Genomic DNA, 17,238 nt, shown 5'->3' with positions numbered 1-17,238 from the left:
CCTGGGCACACAGCCACCTGGGAAGGCAGGAGCCCATGGCCTCTGTAAGTGTGGCAGGGAGCTGAGGTGGGAATGAGAGGCTGAGGGGAGCAGATCACGCGCAAGGGGCACAACACCAGGAAACGAAGCCTTCACTCAGGACCCTGGCACCAGTCAGCTGGGTCAGTGCCATTTCTAGATTGCAAAAGTCAGTCATAAGTTTACAATTTTTATTTAACAGTAAAACTGGTACCTTGTAGTACCTCTATTGACCTTATTTAAGTTTCTCAGAGTTGGAATGTTGTTTCTTATGGGTTTCCCCTACAAGACTATGGGGGGGAACGCAGGGCCTAATGGTCAAGGCCAAGACCTAGGAATTCTTAAGACAGGCAGCTTCTCACTAGATTACAAACCATGCTGGAAATATTTCTTGGCAGAAAAAGGGTATCTGAACTCGAGCAGACTCTGCAGCCTGCCTGCCCATGGTAGAACAGGTGTGTATGACACTAGGCAGTGGATATGGTGACAGTGGTCTTCTGCCGTGGCTTGGCTGCTGTCACATGTTAGCACACTAGGGATCACAGGCTGCCTGTGCAGCACAATTTCTGAGAAACAGGTTGCACTCAAGTAACAATTACAAACAAGAACTTCACAAGAAAGAAAAATAAGTAAGGGCCCCTAACCCTTATACCAGGGGACGCTCTGAACCTTGGTCCCCTGGCCATACAGGCTTCATTGGCCTGTTTCCACCTCTTCTCTCAAGGCTTGGTGTGAATGAACTGCTCGTGCAGGTCAGGCTGCTCGCCAGACAAGGAATAGCTGACATTTTCTGATGAATATTCAGCGGGGTCCTGGACAGCTTGTGCACCTGACGGTTCCTCGGCTCCTGGCTCCGGAACTAGCACCTGCTAGGAAAAGGGGGAACAAGGTGGAGTCCTTCGCTAGAGTTCCTGGGCCTGTTTTACAACAGTGGGAGGACCCCTTAGTTCAAGTCAGCAAGGTATTGAAAAGCTCCTGTTTGGAACCCAAGTCTGCAAGGTGCTTGTAGAAGGTGGAGCTGGGGGAAGTGGGTTCCTCCCCACTTCTCTCTCCCAACAGCATCTTGGCTTAAAGACCAGCAGAAGCAGGCCTGGGCTCCCCCAAACTTGTCTGAATACTTAAAGCTACTAGTTTCCATGTCAGGTCCTCTCCAGCCCAGCTTGTCTGCCAGGCATGGCTAGCCAAGGCCCTGGAAGGTCCATCCCCACCCCTACCCTTGGACCTTGCCATTACTCTGCTGGGATTAAGGGACTTGAATGCTGTACCTGATTGGCGGCTACCTGGCCTACTTGAACCATGTGACAGGAGAGGTAACAACTCACTCTGTGCTGTGGAGGGGGAGGAGGGGCAAACATAAAGGCGGGGTTACAAAGAAAGTGCTGTGGGAGTCTTTTCTGTTGGAGAAAGGGGGACCCCTTTGGGTTGGATTTTGAAGGTGATGCAAGATTTCAACAAGTGGAACTCAAAAGGGTAGAGAAGGAGACAGAGGAAACAGAAGGAGCAGGGCTGGGCTATGGGCAGAGAGATGGAGGTGTCTGGGGACCTGGGGAGAGGCAGGGCCAAGAGAGCAGTGGAGATGAGCGAGGGCAGGATGTTGGGAGCTCCTGAAGCCTAGTAGATAGGGAAGCTCTCACACCATCCTGCCCATGGCTGATCCACTGTGTCCTCCCATCTGCACACCCTTCCAGCGTTCTCCCTTCTCCACTTCCCTGGCATATGTGCTCAGCTTTGTCTCAGCTCTGCCTCTCTGAGCCCATCCAGAGGGTAAGTGCCTTGAGAGCAAGCATGAGGAAGGGTCTCACCAGAGTCTGGTGTGGAAACCCAACCACAGGGTCCACTGACCATCTGATCTCTTTGAGTGGGCAGTCCGTTTAACGGATCAACTTTCTAGAGGGCTGGTGGCCCGGTTGGTCAAGATGTGCATGTGAAATAAATCACATCCTTAGCCATTTCAAATATCCAAACTCCTTCATTTTGCCTTAGCTTAGTGTTTTTTCCTTGCTGTTGTTTTTTTATTTTTATTTTTTAAAGAGGTTAGGCTCTATTAAGATTTCTAAAGCTAGAAGCAAAACACCCTTTGTAACTGCTGTTTGTCAAATTGAGAATCTGTGGTCCCCAAGGGGCTTCTGGGGCTGTACCTGGGAGCAAAGCCTGCTATGTAACTGCCATCTGGACCAGCTCCCACCACTTCCCTGGAAATATGGCCACTGCAGATGGTCCCCGAGGTGGGGTATGTCTTGCCAAATACAGGGCACCCCATGGATGTATACCAAGCATACTCAACAGAAGGACCCTTGGCTTGTTTTCAGTACGAGGGAACATACCCACACTAGGCCCTGGATTATCTAGCAGAACTAAAGATCCACAAGTTCATAAGGGGTCTGGGCTGGAGCAACGGGCTCAGCATATAGCATGACTCACTTTTCCCAAGTGATATATTTTTTAGAAGTTTCTAAGTCAGGTTGCATTTAATAGCCATGAGGATTGCTCACTCTTTCATGGAAGGCTAAAGAGAATCTTTTTACTCAGCAGTGAGTGCTACCACCATGTGAGTAACTGCCGTCAATTTTTTTGAGCTTTGAAGTCTGGATTTCATACACAGAGCATATACTTATGGTGTGCACCTTACGGGGAAGGGTCCCAGCCTCTGTGAATAACCCCTGAGCTGGGCTGGAGGGCAGAGGAGAAGGGGCTGCTATACCTGTGGCCAGGTGGCTTCGTCCTGCTCACTGCATGTGCGATTACTCACTTTAAGATAGAGGCAATTCGGTGAAGTCGATGACTGTTCCCAGATTTGGATATAATCCCGCGGGGTCTCCAGCTTGACTCCATTTGACTCAGAAGCAATAGGAGGGGGAGACAAGCTGGCAGAAGTTGTCTCCGCGTTTGGGTCATTTGCTAGTGGCAGTGGATTCATGGAGAACCCCTGCTGGTCCTCAGGACAAAAACTGGAAGAGAAGATACATGTTACAGTGCCATGGATCTAGAAACAACGGCCCAGGAAACATTGTCTGGCTCATCAGTAGGTGCTTAAGGCACATTTGTTTTTGGTGGTTAAGTCAGGATTTACTTTTTTAAACTCTCACTTTGGCCTGAATAAGACTTGATTTGCCAAAGTAAAGCGGATATAAAAATTGAGGTAAATTACAGTCATTTGTTTCAAGTGGTTTTATTCATGTTACTTGGACTGTCCTGGTTGTGCCACGATGGTGATCTGTATGGTCTGTGCAAGTCACTTCACCTACCCCAGCCAGTAACTTGCCATTTGTCACTAAAGAAGTTAGCAGCTAACAGGGGCTGCAAGGTCGATTTTCTTACTCCAAGTCCAGTGTTCTCTCTACAACCCTAAGCCTGGGGGTTGGTCATGCGATAAATTGAGACTTCTGAGCCGCATTGCAGACTCTGTACCTTCGCTTTCAACAATGTCCTCAGGTTGTTGATTAGGCCACAGGGAAACATGGCACTGACACACCTCTGATCTTACAGGAAGGCCCAGATGGAAATTCAGGGAGCTTTGTCAGGCCTGCTCAGAGAGCTGGCCTTCATTCAAAAATATTTATCAGGAAAAAAAATATATATATATTTATCAGGCACCAACTATGTGCTACGCAGCCCCTTCATTGCTGAGCAGAACCTTCTCTTTCTGGCATTTGGGACCAAAGACTTTATCACTGAGCCAAAACTGTGTTCATGTCCTGGGCTATGGGCAGAAAGCTGCCTCACAGGACTTAGCCCTTCTGTGTTCTTGGCTCTTTAGGCATCCAGTGGCAACCTAGCAACTGTTTCACGCCCACTTCCTTCATATAGATCAGTAAAGCCAGGCAGACCGTTTACCTGGTCTACTGTGATCATCAGATCCCAGCGAAGTGGCAGAAGGAAACTGAGAGGCCGGGAGTTACTTGGCTGTGGGCACTTAAGACTTCTCGTAGATACCCTGTGCCATGAGACTGAGCTTGGATGGATGAAGCCAAGCGGATTTGAGATGTGCATGTGAATTCCCTAGACGGGAGGCTTCCTTATCTAGTCCTCCTGTGTCATGGAGACTCCTCGGTCCCATCAATGTATGCTTGGCCATGCACTGTGCATGCAGAGGCGGGGGGGCCTGTGACCATAGAGCAAGATGCATGGTAGCATGCTGCTTTTGATGAGGGCACTTTGAGTGCCCTGTGGGCAAGTCGCCCATCGTTCTCAGGCATGGTGTCCAGCCACAAGGGGATAGCAGTGACCTTAGCCCTTATCACCATTCCATGCACTTCTTACCTTTCATCTTTCTGGTCATCAAGGTTTTCATCTTTACAGCAGACAGAGGGCTTGTTCTCAACGAGTAATTCGAGAGGAACGAGAGGCTGGGTCTGCGTGAAAGTAACAGAGTCATTATAGAGGGGCCCAGAGAAGCCAGCTTGGTTTGGCAAGTGTATTTGCAGTGCCTGGTTTTCCCCCAATGATGCTACACTGCAGATGCTGCTGCATCAAAAGGAAAGAGATCCAAGTACATCAGTGTTGACAAGAGCCTGCCGGAAATTGATTGAACACTCCCCATTCTCGCAAAGCAGAAGGCAGCAGTAGTCCTGCCTCTCTGGGCACAGGTGTCTGGGTGACTGTCTCCTTGTTTGGCGGAGGACTAACTACAGTCATGCTCCTGCCTGTGAGAAGCTGCAATCCAGCACGTGTGTACATGTATGTGTGCATATGTGACCACGTCTAGTTAGCCAAGATGTTTTTTATCTCCTCAGGCAAATGAATTGCATCCAACTGAGTAGTCATTCCCCCCTCAGCAGAACCAGACAAGCCCAGATTTTCATGAACATGAAATCTCCTTTCAATGACACAGTGAAAACAGACTTTCCATACCTGGGTGGAGACACTGCAAGCCTTCCCAAGCTCCTCAGGAAATTTCAAAGGTGTACATGAACATGAACTATGGAAATATCTGGTCACAGTAAGATCCGGGAGGAGCGCCTTCATTGTCATCTCCTCAGTGCGTTGTTTCTTGAACAGTGGCTCCGAAGGCCGGGACTCAAGATTGTCAGGATGGCTGACTGGGGCTACCAGCATCTGTAAAGACAAAGTATCGCAAAGGTCTTATTCCAGGGCCACACCTTTTCTTAGGGCACAAGACATGCTGCATGGAGGGAGACTGCCTACAGGCAAGCCCACAGGAAGCTCTGGCTATATATATATAAGCCTCACCTGCCACTGCCAGAGCCCTGCTGGGCCCTTCTCAGCTCCTGCAGCCTAGGGAAAAGGGGCAAAGCCTTCAGTCCCTGCTGAAGATTTCTCCAGAGGTCCTTGCTGCCCTGGGGCAGCAGTTGTCACTACTATCAGGCTCAATTGACTTAACTCCTTGAAGAGTGTCCCTTTCTCCCACTTACATGGAACTGGTCTCTAACCTGTAACTTGGAATCCTGCAGCTTCTTAAGCTGCTCCTTCATCATGTTCATGTTCTCTTGCTGGATTCTGAGACCAGCCTGCAGCATTTGAGTCTTCTTTTCCAGTTGCTTCTTAAACTTCTTTGTAAGTTGTAGCTCACGTTCCTTGATGTATGATCTAAATGGCAATGGTAGCTGTGGGGAGGAATCACTTATAGTTCATATATAGGGTTACCAGGTTCCCCAAACCCTACCATATTGTTTTATTTCTAAGTTTTGAAAGACTGAGAATGAGAACAATGCCACGCCAATCCTGATTCTACTCATTACTAGAAAGTTTAAAGAAATGGTTCGAGAATCCAGGAACTCTAGATCAGAAGTGAATCATGGGGATCATTCAGTCTGATTTTTTCCCCTCAACACAAAGCTGTAGAATTGGCCCAGAGACATGAAGCAATCTGCCCAAAGTCCTTAGTGGAAGAGTCAGAGTGTAGTGGGTCAGGTCACAAAGGAGGCATGTGGGAAACACCCATCAGATGCCCCTTAGCAACGCAGTAAGAAAAAGAATGCTCAACTGGCACTTCCTTGTTCCAGGTACTGTTTTAAGCACTGTACAGAAATTCACAGATCTGACCTTCACAACCCCCTACAAAATAGCTACTTTATAGGCATACAGTTACAGTACTCGGAGCAATACTCTCCTCTTGGCCCTGGGAATCTAATTTTAACTTGAGTTAACAGCCTCAGATCTGGGAATAAACAAATGGACAGGTTTATAAAAGTAGAGAGGGTGTTCGGTGACAAAGCAATGCTTCAGGTTGGCTGGCATAGAGGGAATGAGGCAAATCTCGTGTAGAAGGGAAAGTGGAAAAATATTTGTGCACACCATACAAGTGTAGGAGGCCAAGGAACTTGGATTTTATTCATCAGCCATCTTGTGCTGCTTCCAAAAGGAGCGTTTTAAAACACAGATCTGACTAGAGAAGTGGCATGCTCAGATCTATGTTGTAGAACAAGCCTTCTGAACTGACCAGAGAGAGCAAGCTCGGAGTTAGAGAGAAGCCAATTAGAGGGCTGTGTGGGTCATTTCTAGAGAGACATAAGAGGGGCCTGAAACAGACCAGAGGCAGGACACATAGAAAGGAAGGGACACATTTAAGAGAAATTAACAAAGTGGATAGCACTTCTCAACTGATTGGCTGAGGGGAGAGAAAAGAGGTGGGATTCTTGGAAAACAACTGTCAGAGCTATAAGTAGGACCTGGAAACAACTGTTGTTTGCTGTGATCGATGCTAGACACTGGTGTACGAACAAGATTAGCGAGCCACAGTCCCAATCCACAATCTCAATATTAATGATGAGAAAAAAGTACCATATAAATGCAACTGCTGGAGAACAAATATAAGGCAGTCTATTATATCACACAGGGGTCCTTCAAACCTTATGACTAATGGAAGCACATTGCTGAGTAATCAAAGAGAGAGAGAAAAACCATACAAGCTGCTTTTTCTCATGTGGAGTAAAATAAAATTATATATGTATTTATAATTAATCATTAATCCATTGACAATTGTCCTCTTTCACTATAGTGTGTGTGTGTGTGTGTGTGTGTGTGTGTGTGTCTTCATATAAGAAAGCAGGCATTCATTCGACTAAACAAAATCTCTACATTCAGGACTGGAATAGACAAACCTTATAGGTCATCACATCTACCCGCTCTTTTCCAGGCAGGAATTTTTTTTCTCTGCTGTCCCTGGTAGATGAGCGACCAAGCTTTTGCTCAAACCATTCCATTAAAGGGGAGGGGCGCATCCCCTGGGGAGGCAACCTAACTCATCCCAGAAGGGTTTCCTTGAAGGGAGCAGAAAGCAGCCTGCCCTGAGCTGTTCTCTCTCTGCCCTAGTTTGATCCACTGGAAACACATCTTCCACTTCAGGAGCAGGACGGCCCTACGGCTATTTGGATCAAGCTGTCCTGTCCCTCTCCAGTCTCCTTTCTCCAGTGCCTTCCATTACTGACCATATGACTTTTTCTAGTGCCTCTCCATCCTGGTCTCCATCTTTTAGATGCACTCTAGTCTATCAATCCATGGCACACTCAAATAAGCCTAATAGGCTACCACACGCAGAGACACACCACACACACTCATTGCTGGTTATTATGACTATTTTAAACAAAAATTATATTTAAACTTCAGTTATAAATTAGTTCAAAAGAGAAACCTGTTAGCAGTAAAAGGGGAACCACAACTAGACTGAAAACAACTTGACTTAGAGCTGAACTGTGCCCTCCACAACTAGATTGAAAACGACTCCACAACTAGATTGGAAAAAAAAAAAAAATGATGACTTGACTTGGTGTTGATGAGTCCTGGAAAAACACACTGTTCCACAATATTCCCCAATAAAAAAAATTAAAGAGAAAAGTCACCTTCCCTTGAGATAGTCAGGATCCTGTTACATGTGATAGGGAACATGGCTCTTAAAATCCTGCCTTTTCTTAGTGTTAAGCTCCCTATTCAGCTCAAACTTTCTCTCAAACACAGTGTCTTTGCATATTTCACATTAAGAGGAGAATGGGGATTTGGTCTTAGAGAACCTCCAACCTCCCTGTTTGCTAGGACCCCTTATAATCTCAGCTGCATCTAAAAATCCAGTACAACAGTGATGCACTTAAAAAAAAAAGCATGCTTTCTTCAAAGTGAGACTCGGCATAAGAGTGGAAACTTGGAGCTTTGCAGGGTTAGTGGTCCAGACAAATATGTGGGGTAAGACTCCAGAGGTACCTCAGCACTGCTGTCAGCAGGCATAGTGGAGGATGAGGGGGTCTCCTGCAGCGCCTCTTCCACCTGGTCCTCCTCTTCCTCTTCATCGTTTTCTTCCACTTCGTCCTCTTCCACCTCATCCACCTCTTCCATCTGGTCCTCCTCGTCCTCCTCTTCCTCTTCATATTCTATCACTTGGATCACCTCTTCCACCTCGACCTCCTCTTTCACTTTAACCACCCCATCTGCATCATCCATCTCAAAACGAAATTCAAAACTCTGAGAAGATGATGAGCCTAAGGAGAGAAGCACACTGAAATTCATGACCGAAAAAGCAAAAGTACCAATGCTATCAAAGAGATTCTATAGGTTTCTATTTGTTTATTTCCTTTTATAAGCCATAAAAACAAGAGAGTCCAGTTTTATTCCATGTTAAGGACTAGACATGCCAGGTACCAAGAGTAATTCAGAAATTACTTAAAAATCTGTTCATATCTGAAAATGAAGAAAGAGGAGGCAGTGTCTGACTTTACCTCTTATGCTCACTCAAGCATAAGCGGTGCCCAAACACATTAGTGTTAAGTGTCTTTTCATTATACAATTCTTTTGGTACCTTCCAACTGATACAAAAAAACATTCAACCTAGTCATAAATCACTTCTGAAAAACTAAGTTCCCCAGGATGTGGGATCTCAGGAATTCGTGAAGTGCTCTTGGAGGTGTTGCAACAGGATGCTCTTTCAACAGCCCCAAAAAGCAAAGTGGAGAACGTTATTTAAATAATGCCAAATGGTAGAGTCATTTTTTGAAAATAGTTTGGCAGGTTTTTTTTTTTCATACACGCTTCCCATATGACCCAGTAGTCCCACTCTCAGTAATTTCTCCAAGTGCTTTAAAAATTTATATTCACACACAAAAATCTCCATGCTGATGTTTATAGTAGCTCTATTTATAATCACTGAAAACTTGGAAACAACCCAGGTGTCCTTCTACAGACAAACGAATTTTTAAAAACTACTGTGGTACACTCATATGATCCATTACTACTCAGCAAAGAAAAAGAAATGAAACATTGATTCATGCAACATAAATGAATCTTATATGCATTTTGTTAACAAAGTCAGACCAAAAAGGCTAGATGTTGTATGATTCTATTTACATGACGTTCTGGAAAAAGATAAACAGAGATGGAATACAGATCAATGGTTGCCAGAGAATGGGGGACAGAGTTTGAGTTCAAAGAGGCAGCACAAAGGAATCTGGGGGTAATAGAAACTTTCTGCTTGGCACTGTGGTGGTAGATACATGACTCTTTGCCTTTGTCAAACCCAGAGAACTATACACTTCTCAAAGAGTGAATTCTACTGTGTGCAAATTTAAAACTAAATTGCTCTTATACATTTTAGAAATGACAATTGTGGGTCCATGGACTTTGCCTTCTCCCCTCCAAAATCAATTATTTTGAAAAGACTTTTTTAAACAAAGTTTTGAGATTGACAGCAATAATGGAAAGGTTGTTAACTAGAGTATTTAAAAAATTGAGGTATCACGTCTATATACAGAGATTCCACAATATAAGTTATCTATAATAAGCTCAGCTAATTAGAGGACATACTCTCCATTATGCATCTACCACTGCTTTAAGTTTTGTATTTTAGTACAATTATGTTTATGAAATATCTTTAATATTAAAACTTACATAATAGATATCACTTGTTTTGAGACTATCCTTTTTGCTCTGTACTAGCCATTCTTCTTATAGTACAATTTTACAAACAAGAGATTTCTTTGGAATGCAACTACTATGCCATAGCAGAAAAGGCTACATGAGTATGAAAAGATAAGATGCTATTCTTTCAAGAACTACGATCTAGCACCAATCTTTAGAAGATTAAAATTAAATGGGAGGGACTAATACCATTCCCCAAGCACTTCAACCATTGATGCGATATTCATTTTCATTGCTCTCAAATAATCATTCTCAAAAAATTTAAAGATGAAGCCGTCTGAGTTTATTTTACTGCACCCATATAAGCAGTTTGAGTACATGCAACTTAGCAACGAAAGTATGTATTAACATAACAAATGTAAATTCTTTAACTTTCACATAGTCCGCGATCGCCATCATCAAAAAAAAAAAAATTTAAAGATGAAGAAAGTTAGAATTCACTCCTTTGATTTCACACCATTATAAATGGAACATTATCTTCATTTGAAAAACTGTAACTACTATGTAAGGCCACTACTTTTCTTTCTCAATAGACCCTATCCAAATGTCCAAATGTACCTACTTGATGATCCAAGCATCTTTAGCAGGGTAGGTGTGCTGGTTTCAGAAGATGTACCAGAATGCACGTCCATTACAGGAGTAAATTCTTGTGATCCATACTGCTCAAGCTTTATAAGGGCAACTTCATCCTAGGAATTTCCAAAAGAGAAAAAGATGCCATGTTAATTTGGAGTCAAAGAGGTATATAAATAAGAGGAAACACAGGCAGAACAAACTTTGGTGCATTTCACATAACAATTTCTGACATTGCTTCAATAATTGAATACATTGACACCAAACCATCACAAAACATGTCCATGAAAAATATTGCCAGAACAACAAGCAGTGATTATGGGTGCCCCATTCTATACATTATAAAAACTGAGAAGAGAAACATAGTATAGATGTGCTAAAAGCACAAGTATAATAAAAATATGTGCCAATCAAAGACCATGGAACGAAAGAAAATACACCTTCCAGAGTGTTAGTAGGATGCTGACTGGCTGGTTCAGAGCAGTGGGAAGGCTGTGGGAGAACAGTACCACCAACAGGGCCATTTTTCCAGAGGTCCTGCACATGCAGCCTAGGTTTAGAGCAAGGAAGGGCCAATTGGGGAGCTGTTGCTCCATGTTTTTAGCAACTACTCCATGTTTTTGTTTTTTTTATTCCATGTTTTTAAAACACAGATTAAAGTTGAAAGTGTTATTAGCAGAAGTACCTTTACTATAGTAGCAAAGAGACAGAAATAGCCCTGGAGAGCTTCTAGTGCCACCTCCCCCATTTCACAGTGTCAAAGAGAAGGTTACAGCAAGTTAGGAGCAGAGCAAGGGATAGAATCCAGTGACTTCAAACCCAGTGCTCATTCCCTTAACCCTGGCTACCTCAATTTAAGCCATGTACTGCTTTAAACCATATACATTGTATTCCTATTTAGTGATCCACTTCCACATCCTTAACAACTGGATCTTTTCTGAATAGTCTGGGGCTCACTGCTTATATAAAATTGAAGTACAACACCTGATTTATCAATGAAATCTTTTACATCTCTGCCAAAAGACTGTTAGTTTGCTTGCTTGTATGTTTTGGACTAAATTAAGACATAGACCCAAGCTTATTTTTCTACAAGGAACCTGTTTTTTGGAGCACACTCATTCAGATCAAATCCCAACATTTGAACTTCAAGAAATTGTGCAACCTCACTGTTCAAATACACTGTGTTTTGTACTTCTTAAAATAAGCAGAATGTGGCAATGTTTTCATTATTTAAAAAGATATTCTGGTGGGGTGGTATTCATTGAGGTGGGATATGACCTCTCTCTGCCCTCATTCTTCTGCTCTTTATCATAGCCTCATATCGATTTATATCACTAGCTCCTTACTTCCTGGATGATTTTCAATAGAAATGTATATACTCAGACGTTGATTAAGATATCCATTTTGTGCTTTCATATGTTTTAGCCTATCAATATAAATGCAGTGAGCTTAAATAAACTTAAATGACAGAATCATGTGTAGTAATGGTAATTGGTCTGAGAAAAAACAAAGAGAAAAAAAATGACTTTGGAAGCAAAAAGATACTAGTCTAAAACACAATTAGGACTAAGGCCTGAAGACAGTCTTTCAAGAGAGGCAGCTTGACTCTGGGTGATGAACACACAATGGGATTTATAGATGATGTAATACAGAATTGTATACCTGAAATCTATGTAATGTTACTAACAATTGTCACCCCAATAAATTTAATAAAATTTAAAAAAAAAAAAGAAAGATGAAATGAAAATGCATACATGGGGACAGAAAGGCAATCAGTATGCTTTCACAAGTTGAAGAGGAGTTTTGGGTTTACTTTTATTCCACAATCATCCCCATGAACAGGATGCTAAAGGATTTGGAAAGAGAAGCATTGCCTTTGAGGTTACACAGAGTAGGCTTCAAATGCAGGCTCCAATACCTGATGATTATGTGATCTAGAAGTGGGTATACGTTGTGGGGGTGGCAATCTAGAAGTATGTCTTCCAATCTTCACAGTTTCTCTATTGTTAGCTTAATGTCAAAAGTGCTCTGCCTAATTTTAAGAGATCCTAGCATTTTCCTTTTTGAAAAAAAAAAAGTGCTATAAGTTGTCCAGTGAAGATGACACATTAAATAGACATGGGGAAAATGCTAGATAAAATAGAGTAGAATATAGTAAATAATATTGTAATGACTATGTATAGTGCTAGGTGGGTACTAGACTTATCAAGGGGATCATTTCATAAATTACATAAATGTGTAACCAATACGCTGTATATATGAAACTAATATAAAATATTGAATGCCAACTATAATTGAAAAATTTAATAACTGAAAAAAAATTGAGTAGAATTTAAAATATATACATACCCCATTAAAAGTCCTCTCTGGATCCCTCCTCTCCTCCACCTACAATCTGGTTTATGTGATTCCCTTGAGAGCAAAACTTCTCAAAAGGGAAAGTACTCAAATGTCTCCAATTCCACCAGCCTCTCTTAAATCTACTCAATCAGATGTTATCTGCCCGCCCCTGTCCATACTCCACCAAAACTTTTCTCAAGTTCAGCAGTGGCTTCCAGGTCCTAAATCTAATGGTCACTTCTGAGTTGTGAACCTACCTAATCCATCAGCAGTGTTTGACACTGTTCATCATTCCCTCCTCCCGAAAATACTTTCTTCTCTCAACTGAAAAATAATATTGACTTGGTGTTTTGTCACTAAAAAGGATTTATTTGGGGAAAAAAGAAAAAGATTGCAAACCAGTGCATGTAGATACGGTGATCCACGTGAAAACACTGCACTGTGTGCCAAGATGGAGAAGTGTAAAGAGAAGGGGAAAGGAAGTTAAGGGGAGGGACAGTTACAACCATAGAGCTTTATTGTAAGCATAGAGTTCTTCCTGTAGGGTTCTTGTGATTATGCAGAGTGTGAGAACTCCTCCCATAAGCCCTAGCTCCTCCCACAGACCCATGTTTGCTTAAAGTCTCAAGTCATAATCATTATCACTTCACTTGGCTTACCTCTTACCTAACTGGTCACTTCCTCTCAGTCTCCATTGCTGATTCCTTCTCTTCTCCCTAATCTCTTAACTCTGGGGGTACTCTAGGATTAGTCCTTGGTCTTTGCCTCTATCTGTTCTTACTCCCTTGGTGACCTCATCCAAGCTTATAGCTTTAAAACCATCCATGTTGATGATTTCCATATTCTCATCTCCAATCTTGCTCTACATTTCCAACTGGCTGCCTAATAGGCATGTCAAATGCAAACATCTTCAAAACTGAGACTCTGTTATTACAACCCCCAACAAACACCCCTAAGCTTGCAAGTTCTTCCCACAGTTTTGTCCATCTCAGTTAATGTAATACTACCCTTCCAGTTGCTCAGGTCAAGTAGCTTAAAGTCATGCCTAACTCCCCTGTTTTTCTCACACATCTCATCTAATGTCAGCAAATCCATGGGCTCTTCCTTCAAAATATATCTAGAACCCAACCACTTCTCACAATTTCCACTGTTAAGACCTTGGTCCAAGCCATCATCATCTCTCAGTTGGATTGCTGATAACCTCCTAACTGGGCTCCTAGCTTCCACTCTTGCACCTCCTCCCCACAGTCTATTAACTCCCATTGCATCTCTGACTTCATACCTACTCTCCCCTTTGTTCACTCTGCTCAAGCCCGTCTGGCCTCCCTGCTATTCTCTGTGGACAAAAAAAGGGGGTTCTATGGAAAGTAACCTCACAGGGTGATCTGATCATAAATTCCTAAGTAGGCAGGTCATGGTGGGTAGTCATGCCCGAGGGCTATAACTTCTTTACTAAAAGGCTCATCTTTGCCTTAAGCAAGGCCTGTCCATTGGTTCTGTGCATCTAGGTTAACACTCCTTTGAAATGCCCCCTTTCAGACCTCTCCTTCTTTTTTTTAAATTAAATTTATTGGGGTGACAATTGTTAGTAAAATTACATAGATTTCAGGTGTACAATTCTGTATTACATCATCTATAAATCCCATTGTGTGTTCATCACCCAGAGTCAGTTCTCCTTCCATCACCATATATTTGATCCCCTTTACCTTCATCTCCCACCCCCCACCCCCCTTACCCTCTGGTAACCACTAAACTATTGTCTGTGTCTATGAGTTTCTGTTTCTCATTTGTTTGTCTTGTTCTTTTGTTGTTTTTGGTCAGACCTCTCCTTCTAATACCTGATCACCCTTTCAGACCCCTTCTTCTGAAGTGTCAGAGCACATAATCTTAACTAGTTTGTAATCCAATCCTGGCCTTCCTTTCTCCTACCTCCATGTAATCTTCCTTATGTTTCCTTCCTTAATTTCAAATGCATAAAAAAAGCTGCAAAAACTTTTATTCTCTGGAGCATTTGAGATCTTGCTCCCCGGCATACGTCATCAGTTTGGCTCAAATAAACTCTTTTAAAAATTCTCTACAGCTTTGGACAGTTCTTATATCAACATTTACTGGGCATAGTCAGCAGAATTCCAAAGAAGCCCACAAAGGACCACCCTGCAGGCCGAGACCTGGTGCCAGCTACAAGCAAGGGTCCATTGTGTCCCACCGGCTCCCTGCTTCGCATCGGGTAAACTTGGGTGAGACTTCTCTCAGAAGCGCAGGCCTCCTTGCTTTAAAGCAGCAGGCCATGACTTTATCTGAGCTGTTCTTAAAAAATCCTCGAAGTGGATAGGGTTGAGATAACCCAGGGAAAGGAAGGGAAAAAATGGGGTGCTGCTTTTAATTTTGTCTTTTTAATTGGATTGCTTACTGAGAGTCTGAACAAAATCTTTGCTGGTTAAATGAGAGGCTGAACTCTCTTTAGCTTGGAAAAATGACACTTGCTTCTCCAACCCAAATAGCCAAAGGGGTGAGGATAGTTGTTTAAATCCCTGAAGCCAGAGTGGCAGAGATGGGAACCAAGAGTTCTTCAGTGTAGTAGCACAGCCAATCCTGGAGAAGCCAGCAGGAGACCTAGGGAGAAGGGCAGGGCAGGGTGCCATGGAATGGGTTCACCCCCAGAGAGGGGCCCATGCCTTGGTAAGCATCATGTTTCCAGTGGTGTCCTGTAAGCTCTCGCTGGCCCTTGCGTGGGTATTCTTAAGAATCTTTGTGGGGTTGCCTGAGGAAAATTTCCTTTATGGTGTAAAGCAGTCCTGTAGGGATATTTACCACATTTGGCTTGTCTGGAGACATGCGCAAAAAGGCTGGATTGCCCCAGAAGTTTGTTCAGACTCTACAGATCTCAAAATTAAGATGGAAAATCATGCCTCTGAAGCAACAACCCCACAACAGTCAGCCACCCATTAATAGTAAGATGGCTGAGATGAGGATCTTTTGATACTTCTAAATGAATTTTTGCACACGCAATTAGAAAAAGCTGGCTATAAAATTAGGTAAAGTGAATGGAAAGAAAACTATTAGAGAATGTCTCAAAACTAAAAAGGCCTTGTCCTCTCAGCTAAAAGGAAGCTACGTAAAAGGATTTAGATAAATATTTCATTTAGGTGTCAACCCAATTCTTTGAGGTATTAAAATTGGCTGTCCTGCCTCTTCAATAAATGGTGCTGGGAGAATTGGATAACCACATGCAAAAGAATGAAACTGGACTGCTGTCTGTCACCACGTACCAAAGTTAATTCAAAATGGATCAAAGACTTAAGCATAAGACCTGACACAATAAACTGCATAGAAGAAAACATAGGTACTAAACTTATGGACCTTGGGTTCAAAGAGCATTTTATGAATTTGACTCCAAAGGCAATGGAAGCAAAAGCTAAAATAAACGAATGGGACTATATGAAACTTAAAAGCTTCTGCACAGCAAAAGAAAACATCGACAAAATAAAGAGGCCACCAACTGAATGGGAGAAGATTTTTGCAAACAGTGCATCCGATAAGGGGCTAATATCCAGAATATACAAGGAACTCATGCAACTCAACAACAACAAAACAAACAACCCAATTGAAAAATGGGCAGAGGACTTGAAGAGACATTTCTCCAAAGAGGACATACAAATGGCAAATAGACATATGAAAAAATGCTCAACATCACTAATCATCAGAGAAATGCAAATCAAAACCACAATGAGATATCACCTCACCCCAGTCAGAATGGCGATCATCAACAAGACAAATAGTAACAAATGTTGGAGAGGCAGTGGAGAAAAAGGAACCCTCATACACTGTTGGTGGGAATGCAGACTGGTGCAGCCGTTATGGAAGGCAGTGTGGAGGTTCCTCAAAAAATTACGAATAGAATTGCCATATGACCCAGCAATCCCTCTCCTGGGTATCTACCCAAAAAATCTGAAAACATTTAGAGATAAAGACACGTGTGCTCCAATGTTCATTGCAGCTTTGTTTACGGTGGCCAAGACATGGAAACAACCAAAATGTCCTTCGATAGATGAATGGATAAAGAAGTTGTGGTATATATACACAATGGAATACTATTCGGCAGTAAGAAAAGATGATATAGGAACATTTGTGACAACATGGATGGATCTTGAGAGTGTAATGCTGAGCGAAATAAGTCAGACAGAAAAAGCAGAGAACCATGTGATTTCACTGATATGTGGTATATAAACCAAAAAGAACTAAAGAACAAGACAAACAAATGAGAAACAGAAACTCATAGACACAGACAATAGTTTAGTGGTTACCAGAGGGTAAGGGGGGTAGAGGGTGGGGGGTGGGAGATGAGGGTAAGGGGGATCAAATATATGGTGATGAAAGGAGAACTGACTCTGGGTGATGAACACACAATGGGATTTATAGATGATGTAATACAGAATTGTACACCTG

The 17,238-nt window shown here is 42.6% G+C and overlaps 1 protein-coding gene across 3 annotated transcripts in view; it reads right to left on the bottom strand.

The window, feature by feature from the left end:
- Positions 1-223: 223 nt before the first annotated feature.
- The window catches only part of PASD1 (PAS domain containing repressor 1), a 102,320-nt gene continuing 85,305 nt past the window's right edge, over positions 224-17,238 (bottom strand). For 2 of the 3 annotated variants that reach the window (XM_074323419.2, XM_088794932.1), the window contains 7 exons: positions 10,442-10,568; positions 8,173-8,447; positions 5,409-5,582; positions 4,870-5,073; positions 4,279-4,370; positions 2,768-2,966; positions 224-887 (listed from right to left, as the gene is read on the bottom strand). In XM_074323419.2, coding sequence (XP_074179520.1) covers positions 738-887; positions 2,768-2,966; positions 4,279-4,370; positions 4,870-5,073; positions 5,409-5,582; positions 8,173-8,447; positions 10,442-10,568 — 1,221 coding nt within the window. In that variant the 3' untranslated portion in view covers positions 224-737. The remainder of the gene's footprint in view (positions 888-2,767; positions 2,967-4,278; positions 4,371-4,869; positions 5,074-5,408; positions 5,583-8,172; positions 8,448-10,441; positions 10,569-17,238) is intronic. The other variant, XM_088794933.1, reaches the window with a different exon arrangement.

The sequence above is a fragment of the Rhinolophus sinicus genome, chromosome 18 (genome assembly GCF_057876585.1).
Source record: "Rhinolophus sinicus isolate RSI-liver-muscle chromosome 18, RSI-T2T, whole genome shotgun sequence".
In the NCBI taxonomy this organism is placed as follows: Eukaryota; Metazoa; Chordata; class Mammalia; order Chiroptera; family Rhinolophidae; genus Rhinolophus; species Rhinolophus sinicus.
The sequence above is the reverse complement of the archived record's forward strand: the minus strand, read 5'-3'. Positions and strand labels throughout refer to the sequence as shown.